Raw genomic sequence first — 15985 nt, forward strand, 5'->3', positions numbered from 1 at the left:
ATTTTCTTTAAATATTATATTGTACCATTTTGTGTCCAAGAAACTGTGCTTTCGCTCATACGTACTCGTATTTACTCCCATATTTATGCTGCTCTTGAAAGCTTCAATAAACGTCTAGTATGATTTCTTGTTTTAGTAATAATTTAGTTAATTGTGGACGAAATTGATTGATTTTTACCTTATTTGAAAGCTAATATGGTAAAGAATAATATTAATTTGGTACAAATAGTCAAAGGTGAAAAATACGCGAGATGGGAGCGAAGAAATTTGAAAAAAGTGAAAAAATGGCATTTTTCCGAAGTTTAAGGTCGATGAGCGACCTCTAAACATTATCCGAATAGTCTAAAACTTCACATTTAGTAGTTTTTTGAGTATACGAATAAATTTAGGGGGTGGCATCTAAAATTCGAACACATTTTTTTGCCCCCATACATATAACGGCCACCCTAATATATATATATATATAATATAATTAACATTAAATAAATAAAATAAATCGTACATTTATTTCAAGTTTTTTAAAAGATAATTACTTTTAAATCACTGTAGCAAATTTTATTTTTCGGAACTATTAATATTAATATTAAAATTAAAATAAAAGTTAATTTCCAATTAATAAGCAAAATATAGGTTTTCTATAAAAATTCCTTATACATATTACGAGTATAGAGAAAAGACCAATAAAATTTGTAAATATTATTATTAAATTAAAAAATTTCTGTTAGTCATTAACAAAAATAGAATGATGACTAATCTTAAATATTTATAAAAATTTGGATACCTGCATTCTGAGAATTCATTTTTCGGTAATCTATGAAAATAATCTACACATCTATGAAATATTTTTTTTAATTTATATACTTTAAAGTATTATATTTCTTGTATAAAAGTATTATATTATACAAGTACATATAAAGTCTTACGTTGAGCCTTTTCCGAGTTAGCGCATCCGGGCACTTTTACTCTATGATGGCTGGGGGGTTTCTGCAGAGTCCCATCCATCCCACTGACTAATTTGAGTATTTCTCATAATCTTCGTTATTATTCAATGATTGATCTAAGATCTGCGTACCGCCCCATGCGGTACATATATAGTCAAACTTAAAAAATTATATATAAAATGCAATATAAAAATAAATTTTATTTATTTATCGAAAATACTTTCTCATGGACCTTAGTTCCTATTTTGTTAAATCTCTAGGGGGTGGTGTATGTCTTAAATCATTTCTTTATAAAATATATATAAGGCTTGCAAATTAATAGATCCGACGTTGATTGTAATATATTTTGCGTTTTATTGCTTTTCGGAGAACAGTCCATGTATTTGAGAAATTTTTAGGAAATAAGTTGTTTCAAAAATAAATTATTGCGTATTAAAATTCTATAATCGATTTTTTAACTTTGATAAGCGAATTCGTTTATTTCAACTAGAAATTTCTTTTGATTTATGACGTTACTTCTTGGAATGGGGATTTTTATATATAAAGATAATGCTATCCATTACAGTGGAATGGTAATATTATTTTATGATTCGTTGTGTACATTTCTACAAAAATAATTACTTTCTTTTTTTTTAATTACTAATAACTAAAAAAGTCTTACTTTTATTATTTTACTATTTTTTAATATGGAAGTTTTTATATCAGAAACTGATTATAAGCTAACAACCTGACTCCTTCATCTAGACAATCCATATAGTTATTACTTTTATTGCAAATTCTGATATGAATTTAACAACGCTATACGGATTAAGTTTTGATGAGATAGTACAGTGGACAATATAGTGAAAAGCAGAGTTGAACGACATAAAATTAATTTACATAGATTTTACAAACAAGAAAATATCTTATCTTTCAGACAGAATTCTTGGAAATCAAATAATGGTCAACTACGTAAAATGGCAAGAACGCGTGGAAAGTAAAGAGGATGTAATTACTTATCTCTAAAATTTTTTTCCTTTCTACTCACTGCAAATTCATCTGTTATAAGCTAATACTCAAATACTATTAAAATTTTTAAGGAACTTATATATCAACTATTGCTCTGGTATATCAAACACATTTAGTTCTATACAGTATTACATCAAATATAATATAAGACTCAAATAAATCAGTTTATTTATCAGTGTTAAGAATTGGATTCTTACTGTTTCATAGTAAGAATTTCATAGTTGGTCTATTTGATGTCTTCAGTAGACTTTTTGATAGACTGTCTTAACACATTAATTAGAGAGTCTCACTAATTTTAATATCACTGACTAGATCTTTTATTTTATGTTCTTCAGGTATGTTCTTCTTGAATAGTTGTAAATCCAATATTGACGATTAACTATAACATAGTTCAGTTAATATCACATCGGGCTTGAGTTGCTTTCGTACGTGAGTGTCCAATAGAGATATTGATATTGATCATCTATATCATAGTTTACCATTTATATATTGAGCATAGTTTTTGATATAGTTGCTGAAAGATAACTCTACATAAAAAAACAAATCAGTTAGAAATGTTTAAGGAAAAATATATATCAGTTTATACATACATCTCAACAACTTAATAGAAAATTTTTTTTAAAAAAAAAGAAAATTTATAATGTGTAACTTATTATTAGATATATTTATAAATAATTTAATTTCAACATATTTATTGCTAGAGTTATTATAATATACTTATGATGAATTTATGTACATTTTTAAACCTAAGTATAAGTAAAGGTTTTCCAAAATATAAAATCACATTTTTAAAAAGAATCCTCAAGGAATACATTAACAATTTACAACAATATAAAACACCACACAGTCCTTTTTGTAATACAAAAAAAAATTTCATTAACTAACAATGAATTATATGACTATGTCATACATTGCTATTAGTGACTGGATTATCAATAGGGATTGTAATAGCTGTGGATGTGGATGCAGCAGCAGCTGCTGCTCTAGATGTCGATGGTTCTATGTTTGTAATGTCGCATGTAAATTGTGTATTTGTTCCAATTGTTGTTGTGTTTGGCAAGATAGCTGTAACATCTCTATCAGTTTGTGTTGGCAATGCTGGGGGAGGATGTGGATCTACTTCTGAATACGGTGGCACAGTCAATGTTGTGTCTGTGGTTGCAATAGAAGTTGTTGATGCACCAATTGGTGCACCTGACGCTGTTGGTGTTGTTATATTATTAATGCGCATCACATCATCATATGATGGCAATTCTTTATCATCCTTCTCGAGTTGAGCTCGTATACGTGCGGCTTCTTCCGAATTCGGTTCGAGATAAAAGAAGTCCGCATAACGATTTGCTGCGTTATTTTCTGAGCCTTCAGAAATTGTGAAAATGTTACCCTGACGATCTGTAATATAAAAAAATAATTGATTAAAAAACAATGATTAATAAATAATCTAATAATAATTTTGATCTCAATTATAAAATGATTAATATATGTTCTATATTCTAATTTAAATTTATATTTAAATCTATATATATAAAAAACTATATTGAGAAGTAAACGGAAAGTTAGCATGGTATATTACTCTCAGAAAAAGTGACGGTATCAAAATCTCCTTTATTAATCTATCAAATGAAGTCCCCGATTAATCTATTAAAAAGAGATTAAAAAGAGTCCCCGAAGACCTTATGAAGTTTATATGTTCTAGATCAGTTCCTTTGCGAATAATATTTAAAACATAGAATTAGAATTTTTGGTAATGAATTTAAATATTTCTCAAAAAGAACACAATAGGTTACCGGTATCCAATAGCTGCCATTTGACCTGAGTAATCCAAACAAATATTTCTATCTTATATATTAGAGAGAATAAAATATTATTCTCAACAATTTTATTGATCAGTTATGAGTTTCATGTAAACATATAGCTAATCTATAATCTTATCTGTAATATAATCAAACGATAATGCTTTGATGAAGCCCAATTATATTATTACATATGAAATATGTATATACATATATATAATATAATAGACTTGACATTGAAGATGTCTACAGATACAAATATTTGTCGATTTTTAACATTAAAGGTGTCTTCAATGTTATCTTTACATAAATATTATATATATATATGTATATTGTTATTGTACTATTTTACACAGTGTAAAACTACAATCATTGGTTACAGTAGCTGGGTATATCAAAAATGTAGTTCACTTCATGCATATTAAAAGAACTGCTCCTAATGGAGCAATAGGCCTCTATATTCAACATAATTGAACTACAGTGAACTACAGTCATCAGTTACTGTGGTTTGATTGTACGTGGGACAGATAAAAAGTGCAATGAACACTGTTGGTGCCGCATGTGACACATATTAGTCTATTGCAACTGTATTAGTCTGCTTATTTTGTGTCATATTAGGCATTTTCTTTTGTAAGTATATCGCAAAAGAATAAAATAAGCACTACCTTTGATAGCAACTCTGGAAGAACTGGAAGTTTTGTTAGGCTTATATATGTTTATATGCTTAATTTCAGTAAATTAAAAAGAATTAAGTATTATTTGCTGACAGTTAACTAGAAATTTTGTAAGTATTTCTAGAAACCGTTTATGATAGACGAATTTTTAGTCTTGGCAAGCATGCGATTTGAGCTGCTTATTAGTTAAGCGGTTTTATAGAATTCGGACTAAATAAGCCAGCAGTGTTGTTGTTTCATATGTTATTTTTACAATAAGCGGTTGTTCGTTTGTAGTATGCTTACAAAAGAAAAGGCCTATTATTGATTTATTGATTGTATTAAAATACCAAATTGAGTATATTAAATATATAATGATCTAATGATAATAATTATGAATGTATACATATACTGAATATATGTTAATATATTATATTTAATAAACATATGTGTAATAAGTAAATTATAAATAAATTTAATTAATTAATAACTAATAAATGATTAATAAATTTTAAATAAAGTTAGGTGTAAATGAAGTATTTACACACATATACGTATATGAGTACATATTCAATATATATATTCAACAAATGATTAGTGAACCACATTAATTACGTTTATCACTCTTTGAGAATATTTTTTTAAAGAAGACATACCATTGGCTACTTCTCTACTAAAAGCCCAAAGTTTGTAGTAATATATTATAACCTAAAAGTATAACATTTAACAATATTTATTGTGTATATTAATTACTAATTTTTTTTATATTACTCGTGTTGTTTGATATATGAAAAATAAAAAAGCCAAAAGGACAATACAGATGAAAATAATAGGTCCAACCGTATCCATATTATTGCAATATTAAATGACTAAAAAGTTATACACATTGTTTTTTAATTTAAATGACATTAATTAAGAAACAAACAAAAAATTTAAAATATTTTATCCGTTAAACGTTTTTTATTCGATTTTCACAACTCTCTACTACAACCAATTAAATTCGTATTTTCTTTAAGAATTCAAAATTAAATATTTCAACATTTATTTTTGCATTTAAGAATCGCGTAATCAGAGAAATAATTTCGATTAAGAAAACACAAATATATTTCATTTATACCAATTTTGATTTAGCTAACAACGATAAGATAACATTAATAATCTCTGTGAAATATCAATTAATAAGCGCTTGATTAAAAATTTTTAATCGAAATGTGAAGTTAACCAATTAAAAGAGTCGTTACACTTCGGTTGAATGGCATTCTGTATTACTCATTCCTCTTACTCTTCTGAATGACTTGTCAAAATTGAAAAAGTCATATCATAATAAGAATTTTGTTTTTACAGGATACCAAGCACACCAATACCAAGTACTTTGGTATTGTGCTTAAGTATCTATACTTGTTAAGGGATGTGGCACTGCGACCATTGGGTCTATTGTGCCCCTACTGCTAAAGTAACCACAAACACATATACTTTGCTTCGAATTTTGAAATTTTGAATCACTAAAATCACATTAACTGTACCGTTATTTCTTCTATTTTGTCGCCTGGCTGCTCGTGTCCTGCGACATCTTTCACACATTTGTGCATCACGCCGGTTCCTGTGCTGATGTCTCCGACCATGACATAGCTTTCCGAGAGTTTTACTATGTATTCGCACATAATAACAAGCAAACGGTAGAATAACAAATAAAAAAAGAAATGTACAAATAAAGAAAGCCGAGAAGTTCATTTCTTCCTCATATGTAAATATTGTTTAAGTCAAATAATTTGGTTTATTTTATTTTCTCATTGTATTTTTATGAAAGAAAAAAATGATCAAATTTTTATATATTTTTCTTCTCATAAATTTAAAATTCCTTTCATTATTTATTTATTAATATAATTTTTTCTTTTTATTTTTTTACAAATTATTTACAGAAGAGAAAACACATTTGTTCAGTTGGTTTCTTTATGTACTGCGATAAAAAAGCACTGCCCATAGTTTTGCCTATAATCACCACCTATGTGTGTTCTGTATCTAATTTCTTGTATATACGCCAAATAATTTTAGTTTTAGATAAGATATTAACTGAAAGCTTTTAATACTTTAACAAATTTTTTTATTTTGTTATTCAAAAACAATAATTTATTACGAGTATTTAACACGCGTTGTATTTGAGAGCCAGACACCCAGTCACTACACTAAAACGCTAAAATGTACTCTTGAGTAGATATTATAAAAAACTATATAATTACATATGTATAATTAATTTTGTTATTTTCTAAAAGTCATGTTATTGATAGAAATATATTAGCCCAGATATTCAGTTCAAAAAATATATATTCATATATTGGAATACCTCTCAAAACATTTTTGTAATATTATTTTCTAAAAACCTAGTATTATATTTAGTCAAATATTGTATGCTTTAAATTCTACGGTGTATAAGTAATAAAGATATATACAAAAACTTGAGAGTTGAGAGTGTACAAAAGTACATCAAAATCAAACACCTGAAATTAATTGTTTATATGGATTCTCAGACTAATTCAGGGCTGTGCTTTCTTAAAACAAATGCAATCTATATTTCAACAGGAAGACATGCTGGGCTTCAAAGTATGTCCTAACTGTTTATCATAATTCAATGGAGCATTTCTTACAGCTGATCACTCAAGTGCTCACAGACAATATTAAATGAAGGTGCTTTAAACACTAATTCGCGTTTCATCAAAAAGTCATATCGAAATATAATATTACAATTAATTTTTTTTTTTTTTCTTCTTTGCATATAACCTAATTTCACTTGGCTTTAGGTTATTTGTTAATATAAAAATTAAATTAAATTAAAATTTATTTAGTATAATTTATGAATCATTATTTTAAGTGAAGACGGTCAGCAAGGTAGACTGATATATTTACAGAAATATACTTAAAATTTAAAATAAAATATATTTAACAATAAATTCCGGAAATATAGTGGTAAAGATGACAGCTAATCCAGAGAGTTCACGAACAATAGAGTCTTATGTGATTTAAGCCCTCAAAACTAAAAAATTAGACCTAAAAATGAGAACCAGAAACTGGTATAATAAATAGTGCAGACACCAAGAAAACGCGGTGAAAAAATGAAGGTCTGAACGCAGATCGAAAATCACAAGTGCATGGCTTGAAATGTCAACATAAAAGAGACCCTTCCCGAAGTCATGCGAAAGTGGTTCCGAGGGAGAATAAGTCTTGCTGAAGAGGGGGTGTTTTAGTCCTTATACTACATGTACAATGTTAGGGAGTCAAGATATGTTAGGGTATGGATGATATTAGTATTGCATTTTTACATGTAGAATATCACATAACATAATTTTAAACACGTATTCAAAGTGCTTAATATTTAAGCTGATAACAGCAATGACAGTGTATACTACTATATATACAGAGTTGTCAAGCTATATTAGTTGAGGTATTTTCAAATTCTTTTGAAGAAAGAAAGCCATCATTATCTTAAATTTTTTAAATATTTTAAAATATTTTTAAACATAATATGTATAATTTTTATATAAGTATTTATTATACATCATATTAATAAAGATGTATCCATGTTGTGTTTATTTTTAAACAATTCCCTTTTTTAATTATACTTGTATTTTATATAAAAACTTCATAAAAGAAGACTTGACAATATTGTTACCATTTTTGACAATTTTATTCCGTAGATAATCTAATAATATCTTAACATTGAAAATGTTTTAACAAACATATTCATTGGAAATTATTTTGTTAAATTATGTATCATTATTTTCCGCTTTCTTTTCTTTGTCATGCTCATAGTGCTGTTTGCTGGCACTGTCACTGCTGTCTATTTCCATATACATGTATACTTGAACTAATTAAATTATTGTCTGTATGTAAAGGTGCAGTAGAGCGATATATTTCGCAATTTATGTGAATTCAATTCATATGAGCAATTCAAATGTAGTAAATATAATATAACATTTACAATAATAATACGTGATAATACATTATGTACAATGCACATTATTAAGGGAAAACGATTTCCATTTGGAATCGTTGCAAATATTTGAGATTTTAAAAAATATAAAACAAAAAGAATAAATAAATTGAATAAATAAAAATGATAAATAAGTTATTATAAACAATATTGAACAATATTGTTATTATATTGAACAATATTTTCAAACTTTAAAAAGGACATACACAATTAATTAAAAAATATGTGAGCATATCGATCAAATTCTTAAATAAATGATTATTTTTTTAACTTTTATGGTAGGAAAAAGCGAATATCAAGTGTTGTAATTAAATATTCATGTGACAGTTGTTTTCATTTGGTACAGTTTGATTTCGATCCAACACATAGTCAGACAAAGGAGTTAAAAAACATACACACACACACATGTATTTCAGTTATATATGTATCATTATTGTTTAATAATATAATTTTTTTTTTGAGTAGTTGATATCAATTAAAAATAGATGTTTTTAATTACCCCCCTACAGTACATAGTAAATTTCTGATTACGGACCTGTCTTCGATAACATTATCTTCAAGATTATTCGACGACGATGTCCGTATTACTAGACAATTATACAAATAATGAAGTGAACTGAATATGTATAGTAAATAAAAATAGAAATATAAAATAAGAAAAAACAACTACATTCAACAGTGAATTAGTTCTCGTAGGCATATGGTAAATAGTAGAACGCAAAAAAAGTTATTACTTATAACAGAGTATACACAACGCAAAACAACAAAAATGCAAACAACATATATGCAATCTGATCACTGAATACTTTGCACACCAAGAAATGCAAGCAAACGCTTAATGTTTGTGTCAGCTGATAGAAAATTTCTTCTCTATTTACGTCAAAAAACCAAAATTCAATTGGCTGTTACGTTTTCTCCTATTTCATCGGCATAAATAAACTAATACATTGTTTTTTATAATATTGAACTGATTTTTAACAGCATAACGACTTCAGTCTTAAGACCGTACATTTTATTATTGCGCACGACATAGGCGCATTCAGTCCCCAAGCATATACGCTAAAATTATTGAGTATTCATGTCTTACTCATTTATATCAAAAAATATTAACAATGACTTCTATAAATTAGAATCGATCGATATTTTGTATTACGAATTGACTAGGTTGTTATCTATTTTTATTATTGTATGTAATGTTTTTGGCTGGTTTATATATAATATGTTGGCAAACAAAATAAACATATTATTTTTGTAAGACATATATTTTGCAAAGTTGTTTTTTTTTTTTTGAATATTAAAAATAGCTACAAAATTATATATTTAGATTTTAAGTTAAGTAAAATATTTGATAAATGTGATTTTCTTTTTGAATCTAAAGACAACTGATATATTTAAATTAATTAATTAAAAAAAAAGTCAAGCATTTGTAAAATTTTTAAAAATCTTTCTAGTAGCATATAATATATTGTTGTTTGAAACGTTTTTTTAAAAGTAAATAAAACATATATACCATATAGCTAAATGTTAAACTTAACAATGATCCAATTCATCATATCAAAGTTGCTAAGGATATGTCAGGTAGATGATCGTATCATAGTGTATCATCACTAAATGCTGTTGCCCTCAAAGCTCTCAAGTTTTAATTTAACTATGAATTTATATTTAAATCCATAATTTATTTTCGTTATTTCTATAATAGTGTAAATATTTTTAAAAGTTATGTATTTTATACAAAAAGAATTTAATCACATTGAAAGCAAGAGAAAATGTGATATTGCATTTCCTTAAACATGTTTTAAAAATAGTTTAAGCACTAAAACAGCTTCTTTGGAGTTAAACATGTTTATCTAACCTTAAACAGGCTAGAAGGTTATAAATCACAAAATAATACGAATAACGTAAATTAAATTGTATAGCACTTTCTCGTTACCTTTAAATAGTACAATATATTGACTTCTGTGTTTCTGTTTAGAGGCACAGTACCAATTTCGATTTCATATAAGTAATATAAGTAAGGAGCTATAACAACAAAACTTCTTTTTATATTATTTTAATTAATTTATTTAATTGGCTGATCATACAGCTGTTTCTAGTATTGCCAAATATAGCCCATCATCAGTGGTCTTGAAATTATTTCTTATATTTAATTATTTGTAAATAAATTTTTGTGACTGCAAGTACAAGGGATTGAACTTATGCCCTGCCAATTTTAAAGTTCAGAGTCAGCGCTCCTTAACCAACTGACTCAAAGCCGTACTTGATTTGTGTTTTCACACATTTTTCTGGAGTTTTGTTAATTTGCTGTGAAAGTTTATTAACTAATTCACTTGCTGTGAATAATTATATTTGAATAATTATGTGAATAATTATATTTATTTTTACTTTTTAAATTTGAACACTATTCTGATTCTGTTTTATTTAATTTAGTTTTTAACAAAAATAATTGAGCACATACCATAATAGGTTTGAATTAACCGACGTCGTGGCCTATGATTCGTTGAATTCTGATTGCGACTACAGCATCGAATTCCGCAATATTCCAGTAAAAACCAAAGTATTAACTAAAAATTGTATTAAATTTTAAATAATTTTTTCTCACTTAGTTAAGTTATGAATTTACTCGTATGTAAATTCACAGAAAACTATTTAATACCTTCATGCAAAAGTAAACAGCTGGCATCACGAGAAAAATGACAAAAAACGTGGCAATGTAGATTGTGAAGATATCCATTTTTATAAAATTGTTTAAAACAAAATGAGCGATAAATAACAAAAAGAAAAACTCCGTGACACGAGTATTTCCCACTTTTCTTAAAAATTCAATATATTTTTATTTAAATTTTTTAAGTCGAATTTTTAATCTTATTATTATATCACATCTTCGCTGATACTTGATTGCATCTATATATATCCGCACATATATATATATTATATTCTACGAGTATTAATAACATTTTAACATATTTTTGCAATTTATTATTATATTTTTATTATAAAATTTTTGAAGAAAATGAAAAACACATTTCAACTGCAAAATAGCGAATTCAGTGATTCTGAAGTTGCGTGTTGTAATAAACTATGAAAAAATGAAAAAACTGTTTCAACATTTAATGAGAAATAAATTTTCGTAGTTTTTTTATTTATTTAATAATTACAATTTTATTACTCGTTTTTTTTCTGTTGTTTGCGAATGTCAATTCTGTGTACAAAGTAGAGAATCAAATGTGTAAAAATAAAAAAATTAAATAAAAACACTTGAAAGATATTTTAAAACGGTTAAGATATCTGCTTGCGAGTCGGGAGACAGGGTACAAAACGTTGCGGAGAAGATTTCTTTATCAGACTGAAAAAGAGCTGATAAGATTAATGTGGACTTGGTACGAGCTACCTATACGCCACTTTGTTGGCATTATTTGAAAAGTTAATATTACTGACTTGCCCAATATTCACGTCATAATCGGTCTCTTTCTTAAGAACCAAAAGACATGAAAGTAATACCAGTTTTTTATTAATTATAAAATTAATTAATTAATTGTAGTTATTTTTAGTATAGATATATTTAATTGAGAATATAAATACTATTTCAATAAAAAGTTCATTAATTGATTACTGCATGTGATTTTATACAAAAGTGTATATCTTTTATATATTCGTATAAGTTCAAGTAGTTAGTTCTTTCTTTATCAATTTACCTATTAGACTTAAATTGATTCAATAGAAAATGAATGGCATGGGCTTGGTAATCTAGGAGATGACCATAGAAACTATTGCGAAACATTAGTTTCGAGATATCTAAATATTTTTAAAAAACCATGGTGTGTAATTCGGAACCGATTGATGTTTTATGAGTGAAGGTTTAAAAAAATGTAGCTTGGGAAAGGTCATAAATTTTGTAAGAAAGGCTATTATACATATGCATTCTTATTCTTATTATTTTCGCCTTATAAATACATTGTAATAATAATAATAAAAACATTGTAAATACACCAAGGAAATAATAATAATTCTTATTAAAGAATTTAATAATATTTAATATCTGACATACTTTAAAACCTTAAAACCAAAACAGAGTACTCTGTACTTCAATACAGAAATCTAATACTTTTATTTAATTACTCTCTAACTTTGAATTACAGATAAGTTATATGTTGGTTGCATAAAGAAAGTAAATAAAGAGCATCTAAATCTAATCTAAATCTAAGTATTTATAAAAGTATTTATAAATACTAACAAATTGATTTAAAAGTTTTTGGTGTGATATATAAACACAGAAAAAATTCTTTATTTTAGGCAAATTTTGACTTTATTTGATTCTAAAGCAATCATTCCGCAGCTTTAATATTTATACAGATTTCTTGTAAAACGACTTGTTCAGATTTTTCAAATAGGCTCCTATCTAAACAATCACCAAAATATTTGGCCTATTTGGAAAATTTTTGTATTTAAAAAAAATTTTCTGAATTTTCTAAAATTTATTTCTTTTAAAATCGATTTAAGGGTTAAGAATAGGTAATGGATACAATCAGAAAAATTTGTACTTTATTTTAGAAAGTCTCTAGTTATTTATTTTAAAAACTTTACAATTTGAATTGAGTATTTCAGTTTATAGTAAATAAACTTTTCGATTTAGATAGTAACTTCTATAATATTAAGTCCAAACTAATTGATAGGACAATCAATGCGATATCCTGTAAACTAGATGCATTTAATTGTACCTATATAGTAAGTTCTCTAGAACTTGAGTCCTAAGAGATTAGCATAATCGACGGAATAAAAGTAGTTGTGATTTATTAAGTTTTTGAATTATTGAAGTTTTTGAATTATGGAGAGAAAAATTCGAATTAAATTTAAGGACTTAATTAGAGGAAACACCTCTCTATAAATATCATCACTATGTTATTGAACACTACATCCGTTATTTATAAGAACGGATGCAAGAAGAGACATACACATACTTCTCTACTGTGATTAGTCCACAGGTGAAACACGTAAGTAAAAACTTATAGAGGACTGGACAAATGACTTTTAAATATCTATTGTAGTCTCGCTAAAAAATGCAGACGTACATTAACCTGGTTGTTAACTTGTAGTTATATTGTTTTCAGTTATGTTATATTTACAGTTATTTATATTTTTTATTTTTAGTGTTATTTTTATATTTCCAATTAGTTATTTTTATCAGTTTGTGAATGAGGGTTCTTAGTTCTTTTATATATGTACGTTTATTTTATAACATATCATATGTTACAAAGCACATATGTATAGTATTTTTATTTCATAGTTTACAATAATGCAGATGTAGAAATTCGATTTATTGCAATTCTCCGGACCTTACTTACAATAAATCGTATACTAAAAATTACGAGGATTAGAAAAAAAAAAATATCAGAGAGACATATACAAGTCAATATGTAAGTCAATATGTAAATAAATTTGAGACTATGTTGGTTGTTACAATGCCAAAGTTTTATAAAACTACATACTGTTTAAACTTACTTAAAAAAAAAAATGGATGAAATTTTTTCTAAAAAGAACCACATGGTGAGAAAGGTTTTGCAAAGGGAAGATACAAAAATGGTGACATACTCCACCGAAAACCTAAAAAAACCCCACTAAAAGTGATTAGATTTACTGACAAGTTGTTTTCAAACTACTCATGATGTGAGTTCATCATGATATCTATATACTAATATTAATTTTATATATTATATATATGTATACGTATATGGTATGTCAACTAAATGCAAACCATCTCATTTTATTTGGTTCTATGCAGTTGAAACTGAATAAAAACTGGTAACAGATAAAACACCATTGTTATAAATTATAAAATAATATGTTTAAAAATGTTTTTAGAACTACTACCTTTAATTTCAAAGTATGATAACTAAAAAGATAGTGTGCTCTATTGTTATTGAAATGTTTTTGTTATTTCATTCTATTATTAAATTATCTCTCAACTAAAATGTAAGGAATATTTTAATAAATTTTTTTAAGTGTTAATATAAACACTTATATCTATTAGGTATTCGCACTCACAAATTCCATAAAAAACTATATTAACTATCTGTATACCCCATTATAAGTAGTTAAAGATCATGAATATTTCCTATTGTTACTCATAATAAACTATTTATGTTTTAAATGTATAAAAAAGAACTAATTTTTTTTATTTGAAGTGATTATATATAAGTATGTAATGTCAGTATATATTAGTATATAATATATATAAATTTGTTTATTAATATATGTAATATCTACACAGATGATAAGAAGACTGAGATACACATGATCAATAGATAAAACATTATTTTAAAAGGCAGTTTCTAATTTAAATTAATAAAAAATATTTTTTAAAGATGTTACGTTATTAATATTATTTCTTTTAAAATTTATTTTTTATTGATATGGCAAAAAATTAAAACTAAAGAAATAAGTAACTATCGTGTTGATAATACGTTGTAATGCAACAGGTCATTATGGAATTTTGTGTAGAAGGCCGTAACCCCAACCTAACCTCACATCCCTTATATTATGTATTTTAGTTTATTCTATATAGTTATACATACATTAATTTCCTCCTCAAATCCCGCCTGTCATATGTGATGCAATGGTAAAGATTCTATGAACTTGTTTATTCTTGAATTCTTCTTGAAGTCACAGCGTTCTAGATTATCTTGGTTGTATGATGAGCAAATCATCGCCCTGTATTTTTTATTGACAGAACATAGTTACTGTGACTCTGGTGTTATTAGTTTTTGACAACATATTTTCTGATTAAAATACAGAACTTAGTTTACTGGTTATTCAAATTGCATGGATTACGTGCTTTCTAGCTTTACCACTAAATTCAAATGTCTGTTACATTCAGTATATCATTTACTATATTGCCACATTTAAACTAATGAAATTTCGGTAGAACATAGTTACCATAACAATTGTCCGAACATTATTGTATTCTGATAATATTTTTCCCGATTATATAAACGATACACAATTTTAAAAATTATAAAAGTAATAATCTTTAAAAATAACTGGAACTTGTCAGAATTTCAGGATGTCACTTTTTAAATATCATATGATTCTCTTAACACTGACGGTATTTATATGTATATGTTTGTAGATCTATAAACTCTCTTATTGAGTGGCTAAATAGAGGTATCCAATATCTACAGTAATGAGCTCGGTAATCGAGTAAAGTGGTAATACTACGAACTATTAACAATAAAATCCATATACCCTAAGTATATATATGTATATACTTTTTGTACTGTTACTATGTTAGTCTGTTACCGAGATCGTTAAACAAGATCGTGAATGCTCCTAATTAAATAACTTATAGTAGAAACACACAATTAGCAGAATGAAATGGAAACATCACATCTTCGGAAGTTCCGAAGGAAAATGCACTGCTTGAGATCCTAACCTCAATAGAGAATATGAAAACTATGCAGTGCAGTTAAAATATTTTACATTACAAACGGTCGTAACAAACCTAGTTATTTTTTTTTTTTTTGAAGAAATCAACTACAATCTTCTATCGTCAAGTAATGGCGATGATTGCCGATGATTTACACTAAAAACAGAGCCGATCTATTTAAATTT

General features: G+C 26.4%; 1 protein-coding gene across 1 annotated transcript; it reads right to left on the minus strand.

Annotated features, from left to right (window-relative positions):
• Nucleotides 1-2654: 2654 nt before the first annotated feature.
• Nucleotides 2655-11281, minus strand: LOC119684643 (the record flags this gene model as incomplete). The annotated part of the gene is given in 3 exon segments (XM_038098722.1): nt 2655-3341; nt 10836-10941; nt 11034-11281. Coding segments are annotated over 3 exon segments (672 nt in total). The 3' UTR covers nt 2655-2853.
• Between the last annotated feature and the right edge of the window lie 4704 nt (nt 11282-15985).

This window comes from Teleopsis dalmanni, chromosome 2 (assembly GCF_002237135.1).
Source record: "Teleopsis dalmanni isolate 2A chromosome 2, ASM223713v2, whole genome shotgun sequence".
Classification (NCBI taxonomy): Eukaryota; Metazoa; Arthropoda; class Insecta; order Diptera; family Diopsidae; genus Teleopsis; species Teleopsis dalmanni.